Source organism: Vigna umbellata, chromosome 11 (assembly GCF_029865625.1).
Source record: "Vigna umbellata cultivar VRB3 chromosome 11, Vumbellata_1.0, whole genome shotgun sequence".
Taxonomy (NCBI): Eukaryota; Viridiplantae; Streptophyta; class Magnoliopsida; order Fabales; family Fabaceae; genus Vigna; species Vigna umbellata.
In genome coordinates, this window is record NC_142175.1 from 27485878 (window position 1) to 27494882 (window position 9005).

General features: G+C 36.2%; 1 protein-coding gene across 1 annotated transcript; it reads right to left on the reverse strand.

The window, feature by feature from the left end:
• Window positions 1-221: 221 nt before the first annotated feature.
• On the reverse strand, window positions 222-8723 carry LOC124827854 (histone-lysine N-methyltransferase ATX3-like). The gene is made up of 23 exons (XM_088101957.1): window positions 7506-8723; window positions 7355-7410; window positions 7064-7262; window positions 5815-5922; window positions 5656-5724; window positions 5486-5554; window positions 5293-5384; window positions 5108-5200; window positions 4544-4679; window positions 4225-4297; window positions 3977-4076; window positions 3732-3856; window positions 3176-3321; window positions 2663-2767; window positions 2460-2524; window positions 2162-2375; window positions 1877-1960; window positions 1707-1763; window positions 1506-1595; window positions 1323-1409; window positions 1064-1138; window positions 604-704; window positions 222-477 (listed from the first exon to the last, which is right to left on the reverse strand). Exons 1-23 carry the CDS (start codon window positions 8226-8228, stop codon window positions 387-389), a joined length of 2958 nt encoding a protein of 985 aa, XP_087958083.1. The 5' UTR covers window positions 8229-8723; the 3' UTR covers window positions 222-386.
• Between the last annotated feature and the right edge of the window lie 282 nt (window positions 8724-9005).

The following is a 9005-nucleotide window of genomic DNA, read 5'->3' on the forward strand; positions in this document are numbered from 1 at the left end:
TTTGGGGGTGGAGGAGAGAAGGGTCCTAATCCATAAACCCCAAGCCAATTTTGGTTTAATTTTTAAATGCCCTATTCAAATACTGCATTTTTTGGAACAAAAATAAATATAGCATATGGGTTAGGGTTTACATGAAATGCTCGAAATGTATTATGTAACTTGCGTGCTCCTTTATGAATTGCCGCTAGATGTCAAACAATTTGAAGAACATCCTTGCAAGATAGGAAAATGCCTCAATCTAATTTGCACAGAAATTATCTATTTTATTTTATATAATGATATACAAATTATACTAAACTACTAAAAAATTTAAAAAATGGCTGAATTGGAAAAATTTACTGTGGTTTGGTAACTGCAATTTTTCAAAGAGCAAATAAAAGCTAAACCTAATTCATAAATCTCCTACAATTGGGGGCTTTGCAAAGGCAGGGAACTTTCAGGTCATCCCGCTCATCTGGATCGAACAAGTAGTCATACCTGTTGCAAAATCGGAGGAAAATAATAGTTCATTCATGTTAGGCTAACCAACTTCTTGATAATGCAAGATGTATGCATCTTGTACATGTGAGGAGTAAAGAAAATATGCAAACACAAAAACCGTACGTTAGTTCTTCACCAGCAGAAACATTAGTCTTGGCAATAAGAACAATCCGGCTCTCCTGATCACCCAGACTCATTATCCTTGCGTAGCAGTTTGGCATGCACTGAAGCAAGTCAAGGTTATATCAGTTTCTTTCCTTTTGTTTTAGGCACATTGTAGTATTATCTTTGTACAAGTCCACATGCACGATTGTGTTTGAATTAGATAATGTTCAAACAATATTATAATCTAACTACAACCAACATATGCCACATTTTTCTTCTTTCTTTTGGCAAAACAGAAACTAGTGCTGTATAGATAAAAACCAGGCTATGGAAATCTAAGTTACTGAGAACAATACTCCCCCCTTTTCCTCTTTTATGCCCATCAAAGTGTTAGAGCCACTCTCTGGGACATGTCACAAGATAAAATTAAATAAAAAGATTAATGAAATTACTGAAAAGTACACTTATAATAACTTACAGAATGATTTATTAAGCGTGCAATATTGCCCACGTTTGTTGCATCAACTACCACTTCCTCGCTAATCTTGAAGAGCTGCATATTTTATTTTGTTTGGTGTTAAGATTAGCAGTAAATGAACTCAAATATTAACCGCAATCATGGACCTGTCAAAACAGGCTTTTCAACTAACTACCAAATAGACTTCACCTTGTCAACCAATACAAGAAAGATAGGAAGCATGTACAGATATTTAAACAATCTTAAACATAATACTCACATAGCAATCTTTGCCTTCCGAACGATATTTTGCTTCCCTCAGATCAGCAACACTACGCCTTACGTTCACACCTCGATACTCAACAACCTACATACAGACACAAGAAGCATGAACTTAATGTCTTCAGAATAAACTGAAGATAATTTACCTAACTTTGAGTGACTATTAAATTAATAAAGTTACCATCTCTCCTTCTTGTATATTTCTACGAGCAAAGAGGCCCCATCCATGAATGCCCGATTTTCCAAAGCAAACTCTCAATTTTTCCATTTCCTGCTAAGCCAAAAAATTGTAACTGAATTTAAATATTATAAGACAAAAAGAGATTATTTAAAATTAAAAAAGGAAAGAAATGAGATAATTAAATGGATACATATGATTTACCCTTAAATGATGAAGACGTTCCTTGAAAGAAGTGAATACTTTAGATTCATCACCATCCTATCACAAAGCAAGTTCATCATATAACAAATTGGCTCCCCCTCCATATTATGGTACAACGTAACAAAATAAATCTAACTCTTAATATATATCACCTTAGGCACAAAGATTACCTTAAAGTCGTTCAACAGGGTTATTGCATCTAAAGAATGAAGGCTGGGTCCCTTAGGCAAGTGAATTATTGGTTCATTGGCTCTCTGACCAAATGGAAGGAAATGAGTTGTAAGAGAACAAATTCGAAATAATAGATAATGTAAGTAATAAGCGTGTTTGTATTAGCAACTAGCATTAATGAAGGAATAGAATTGGGTGTAATAAAAATACCAGAAGTGCTTGGCTAAAATGAAACAAAAGACAGGTTAATATACTAGTATGTTCATGAAAGTATTTGGAATCACCTTATTAGTAGACCTACGGTAGACACGACATCTAGCAGCAGATAGTGGCTCAACTACCTCATTTTCAGTGGTTGAAGATTCAATAAGCTCTATATTCTTTGATGAAATTAGCCTTGATCCCCTGAAGCATCCCTTCTGATTTTGAAGTGAAGTTCTGGGAGAGAAAATCCCCAGGGGTGTGTGTACGACCAGTACTGAATCTGGATTTGGGACCCTGAGATGGAATTAACTTTTAAAACCACTAACGAGAAAAGAAGTGAAAAATGGAAATAGGTGTAATCACAGCACTAAAGCAAACCTGTGAACTGAACAATATATTAGCTTCTTTGTTATTTGAGTCCCATTCTTCTCCATGGAATGCAACTGTAAATTTTAAAAATATCAACATATTTCCCCAGATCTTGCAATTCACATATAATCAAACTTGACATATGAAAAAACAGATCTAAATATAATAGCAATTCCAGATCAACATATTTACATTTAACAGACAAAACTTACTTCCATTGTATATCCTGCCCTTGATGCACACATCACATGAAAATATGTAGCACATTTGCAACAAGTTATACAGGAACCATGGCTCTGTTTACAAATCACGCAAGTCTGTAGTAGCAGGGACAAGAACCATACTCGAGTTCATTATTACAGTCCAGCAAAAAAGAAAGAAAAAAAAAAAGAAACAAGGAGGCATAAGTGATTACATAAAAAAAGCCACACAACTATCTCTCCGTGAACAGTAGAGAAATAAAATAAAAAATTATGGAAATGGAAGATTATATAGTGCATTTTGGATTGTTGGTGTAGAATTTACTTTTTAACAAAAAGTAATTTGGAAGAATGAACTTTCTCTGTTCAGAATAATCATCCAAAAGCAATTTGAGAATAAAAATGTATTTGGGTTCATTTTGGTTTCCCAGTAAACTAAAAGTTATAATCAGTCAGGATTTATTTGAGGCAAAATTTTGCTGAAACCAACTGTATAAAAATAATATGACCATTTAGTCAGCTTACCTTCACAAACGAATTAGGAGGAATTTTAAGGATTCCCACAGCAGGTTCCATGGCCTCATGGTCTTGGAAAACAACTTGAGGTCGAAACCAAGCACATGTTACATGAACCCACAACATTTCAACATCCGTTGGCTTTAGAGCACCACCTGAAAAGCAAGTGTTTCCAATGTGGTAAAAGCATATTAACACTTGATCACGACCCTGACAACTAAAGATAAAAATTATGGAAGAAAAAAAAACCGAGGCCGGTGCAAATTGCAAATTCATAACACTAGTAACAAGAACCACATTTGTATCAGGACTAGAGTTATAAGAGGATTTCTTAAGATGTGAAAATGCACAAAAATGGCAAAACATTAGATATTGTTATTGATGATCCACCAAAGTAAAACAATTTTTTTAATATAATTAAGGTTAACTCAATATATAATAATGGAAAAGACCTCCTTTTAAGAATGCTGAATCCACAGTGTACTACTTTCATAAATAATTTAACATCACAGGAAATAGACAAGAAAAAAGAGTTCAGACTTCCAAAATACTAAATGTGACATGCCTTTTACTGGGCAGAGGCAACACTCTCTCTCAACATCGGGAGTTTCACATACTCTACAAACCCAAGAAGTTAAATCCTGAACATTTTTTGCCCCATAGCACTCTTGGTGGACTGCTATTTGGCATCTGCACAATGAACAAGTGAACCTGTGTAAATCACTACCTTTAAAGCCTAAGAAATTTGAAACAAAGCATTAGAAAACCCAAAAAATTATAAAACTTAAGGGAAAAGAATATGAAAAAAACCTGTTACAAATAATAATTTTGTTATCTTCCCAATCTTCAACCCATCTGCAAACAGCACATCTTTCTGTTGTCCATTTTGCATTAACAGGCTCATACTTCTCTGAGACAACAAGGTATAAATAAAATAAATTTGTTTCTTGAGATATATTCAAAAGAAAACATGTATGTGTTATGTGGAATAAGACCCAGTCAGTAAGAAAAAACACAAGCAATCAGTGTGTAATAGTTTACATGAAATGCACATTTACCTTGCAAAAAAGCAAGTACCTGCTGCTGATCTAACTGCTGGGATACTCCCTCTAGTGGAATGTGTTCAGCCAACTGAAGTAATTCATGTCAAGTCAACAACAAGAAATAAGTACAGAACAATAACAAAACAAGAGCACAATGATAGACACTCAAAAACACAAAGTATTCAAACCTAGAATGTGGAGACTTTTGGAAATAAAACAGATATAGGCAGTAATCAAGAAATCCATGTCACAGGACTAATGCTATGACTGTTAATTAAAAACCACCCAACAGAATACTGGGCATCCCTCTAATCTAGCAAGAAACACTTCATACCCATTTTTCCAGAGGTAGCATTGTACTTTTCACTTTCACACTATGTTTCCATTTTTTCGCTCTGCAACCTGTATGTTTTTCCCATTCACTAAGTGTCTGCTTCCTCGACCCACAAGAGCCACAATTGCACATGACTCTGCAAGAAAAGGAAATTACAAGCTGCTCAATGAAATTGTTCAGGGACGAACTCAAATCCATTCACAGTGAGTTCTTCTATGCTTCTCAAGCTGTTTTCTTGGTATAGAACCTCATCAGGTGATAAACAATACTACTGAAAGTGATATATTTTCTGAGATAATACTGGAGGAATGCTAACATAATAGTCAACTCTAAAATCATAAATAAAATAAATGGATATACAAAAAAAAATAAAAAATCTTTCAGAAGTCCTTGGGGGCAAAAGGAAATACAACAGTAAAGAAATGGAGAGACTTCCTCTCCAGGAACATGAATTCAAGACCCTAGTATGAGGCGTATAAAATAATTTCCTTCTATAATATATAAGAAATCAAATATTTAAATTGAATTATCTTCTGATATATCCAAGAAAGGCAGAAGACGTACAGATGAAGCTTTGGGATATATATTCCTTCCATGTCCTTGCACACCACCAATACACTATCGGGTATCATAGATTTTTGGCTATTCTCTATTGAGCTGAATCAAAAAATATCACATCATAAGACCCAGAATAAAATGAATTTAGGTAAATAGATGAAAAGGGAAAAAAAAAGGCATTTACTGCATACTTGATTTTCGGATTGTAGGTTTGTGATGCTGGTAATTTGCTACTGCATTTTCCCTTGCAATCTGGACAGTAATAATCCGTATTTTCCAGATCCTGTAACCACAAGCCATGCATTTATCTTCAGCCACTTCACAAAAAGAGGGCAAATTAAAAAAAAAAAAAATAGTTCCAGCACGTTAAACATAATTCAGCACCTTGAAAAGTCTGCTGGTTATTTTATCACACTCAGCATGCACCCACACATTACAACCATCACAACACACCTGAAATAGAGTGTTCAGCCGCGAAAGATGTCAAAACTGAGCATATTGAAACACAATTTTATTTTTTCTAAAAAACTAATTTGTCAAAATGACAATCTCACCCAATTCCCACCATCTGAATGATGCCAAATCCTTTTGCAAATGCCACAATACTGCTTTGATTTTCGTAGCTGCAAGGACAAAAATAGTTAAAATAAATGTGTTATAAAATTATTTACTGAAAAGTTTGAAAGTGTAATAAATTGACCAAACTGCGTTACCTTAGTGCAATGTTTACAATAAAATCGGGGTGCACAATTTGAATCCTTCATCTTCTTCATGGTTTTGCATGGCAACATCAGACCACAACCAGCACAGTACCTTGTAACCTGTAAAATATATCCAGTCGATAAAAATATACAAATAACATAAATATACACCATACATTTTTCTAAAGTTAACTCTTATCCAAAACTGCTTTGCAGAATAACAATCAATACAGGACAAAACATCAAAGCAACAAGATGACAGCACAAGGTTCATAATCAGCAATTCATCTCAAATTATTTTCATCTCTCATACAAATGTATTAGGAAGGCAAACACAGAAAGAAAAGGTCAAACATTTATTCTGAAAATGAGATGAAAACACATAAACAAACAAATACTGCAGTTTAGCAACTGCTACAAATCTTAGAATTTGGAATTTGAGCTATGGGCATAGCAAAAAAACCTGTTTGTTTAAAGTTTATCAATCTAATGGCTGAAAGATTTATTTCTTTTGTAGGGTTTAAAACGTTTTAAGTTGGGAGTAACGCAGTCATAAAACTATATAATTTAGCATTTCAACCATTAATTAAAAACTTAAAAACCACACTTGCAAATTTGATAGATTGCGAGAGAATAATTTAACTTATAAATCTGTGATGATTAGGTCAATCGTAACAGACTAACAGGTTATTCACTTATCTATTGCATGTCACACCATTCAAACATGATCTCCTACTTCGATACAAGTCAACAGTATTAATACATGGCTAAATAGAGCGTACGGACAAGAGCGGTGCCTCGTTGTGGTTGAAACTAGCTTTTGGTTCCCACTCAATCCTTCTGAGATACAGAAGCTTGATAAAATATTTATAAAAAATTAAATAATTTTTCTAAAACTTTGCCTTCCTTAAAATATTAGTTTTTCTCTGTTGACCATTCAAGGTTTTTTTTCCCAATTTTTCTAGTTCCAGCCCCGACTGAAGGATGTGTGTGTATATATATATATGTGCGTATATATATATATATATGTGTGTGTGTGTGTGTGTCATAGCCACTCCGTCCTTCCTCCACACATAAAGTCGGACATATCATAGGCACTTATTCGTCAGTCCTTCCTCCGTAAATAAATATTGCCTAACGCAGCCTTTACCAACGATAACTCGCATGACTAAAACCTCTATCTTATGCATGACAGTTTATAAAAGCTATCATCCGATCATAAAGCATAAAATGAAAAACACTGGTAACATAAAATTTTCACCTGTTCCTGCCCGTAGTATTCTTCGTCAACATAATAGCAGGTAGCCTCCATAAGTTGAGCAGGATGGGCTTCTGCATCAGATACTTCCCCTCTTCCCAAATGTGATTCCAGAACACCATCTTCTGCCAGCATTGCCTCCTCCAGGGCCATGCGGAAGTCACTAGGTTTGCTCTTGTACAACCGAGTCTGCCCCTGAAACCTGAAGAAAGATCAATTTCCAACAATTAAACATCCAACATTCTTACAGAATCAATCCACCACAGAAACCCCAAAAATAATACAACCACACACCTGTCCAAGAACTCAGAGAAAGGGAACACCATTCCCTGCTTCACCCACGCGTAGTCCTGCACACCATCGCTCTGTTAGACCCCACCACTAAAACCCACGATCAAAAACTCAAAATCTTGACAACATAAATAAGACACGGAGATAACTTAACCCTCTGAGTTCCATTCTTTGAATAACCAAAAAACATCACGCAGAGCGCGCCGGGAATACAACAGCTGAGTACGGACTCGGGAGCTTCCAAGGCAGGATCAATCACCACAGCAGGCCAAGCCGGATACCTCTTCCCACACCTAGCCCAAACTATATCCCCCAAAGAAAAATCCTCCAGCTTGAAAACCTCGTTCTTCTTCAATCCATTGGGTTTTTGGTCCACACCCTCAAAACTAATCCCAGATGTATTACTCTCAGCCATAACACCAGTTCTTCTCCCAACACTAGACGAACAACACACACTATCACTCTTCTCCACACTCACACCAATGCCACCCCTTCCGTCCTCCACATAACTCTTATCGTTATCTTCAAAGCTCGAGTCTCCGTCCGCCTCAAGAACCGAGTCATTGAACCTCGACGGAAGCTTCTGAAGGCGTCCACGTGAGGACCGCAGAAGCGGAGGACGACATGCCTCCTTCACCATTTTCCCATTGAACAGAAAAGAATTCGAATTCGACTGAACCTCACCACCGCCACCCCAATACGATCCTTCACTGCTCCAAGAACCAGAACCACTGCTGAAATATTCAGCATCCCCCGACACTCCCAGCGAGAACAACCCGTTCACCCTACGCTTCTTCTGAATCGCATTCTCGGTACCGTCAATCTTACATCTTTTCAGGTTCGGCGCTTCGGCTTTCATCGTCCGCTTAACTATCATGCCGCTGCAATCATCCACATCAACGAATTCGCGCGCCTCGAAACCCTAATTGCATTCGAATCGAAACGCCGTCGCCAAGAATTGTGCAATCCGAACCCCAAACTCACGAGGCTTAGCCAAATTCGCAATATATCCTGGCAATGGCCCGAGTATTAAATCTTGAAACGCTCTGCGAACCGCGAGAGAGTGAATTTATTTTATTAAACCCTGAATCGAACAATGAAGCCGCTAGGGAATGAAAGAACGAATGCCTGAGTGGGTTTTTTCTTAACCTTTTGAGAACTCACGAGCAAACGGAAAGGCAAGGGAATTGAACAGAGATTGAAACCTTGGTTCCGATCGCGAAAACGATTAACAGGAACGCGGAACGAGAAATCCCGGGAAAACGAGTGTGAAGATTTTCCCGAGAAAGGAGCAATTTGAATTGGCAGAGAGAAAACAAGAAAGAAGCAAGAGAAGCTTATGTGTGGGTATATGTATGACACAGGAAACACCCCGTCCAAAACACAACACAATAAACAAAAGAAGTGTGCAGAGGAATTTAATTTATACTTTCAAAGAAAAATAAAGAAGAATGCAAAATGTTAATTAATATGTTAATAGATGGCTTCTTTGAAAGGTTTCCGTAATTAATTTCATGTTTGAGACCTTTATTATCAGTTCTTTAGTTAATTAAGTTTATGTTTGAATAATTTATAGAAATAATTCGATTAAAAATAAGGTTCCTTTAATTAATTTTATGTTTCAAACTTTCGTAGATAGAAATACTCGAAGTGT

Coding starts and splice junctions, on each gene's coding strand:
- LOC124827854 (XM_088101957.1), bottom strand. CDS start 8,228: ATGATAGTTAAGCGGACGATGAAAGCCGAAGCGCCGAACCTGAAAAGA. Junction 5,923..7,063: donor AATACTACGGGCAGGAACAG/GTGAAAATTTTA, acceptor TATATTTTACAG/GTTACAAGGTACTGTGCTGG. Junction 3,322..3,731: donor TTGCCTCTGCCCAGTAAAAG/GCATGTCACATT, acceptor CTTGCTTTTCAG/GTGGTGCTCTAAAGCCAACG.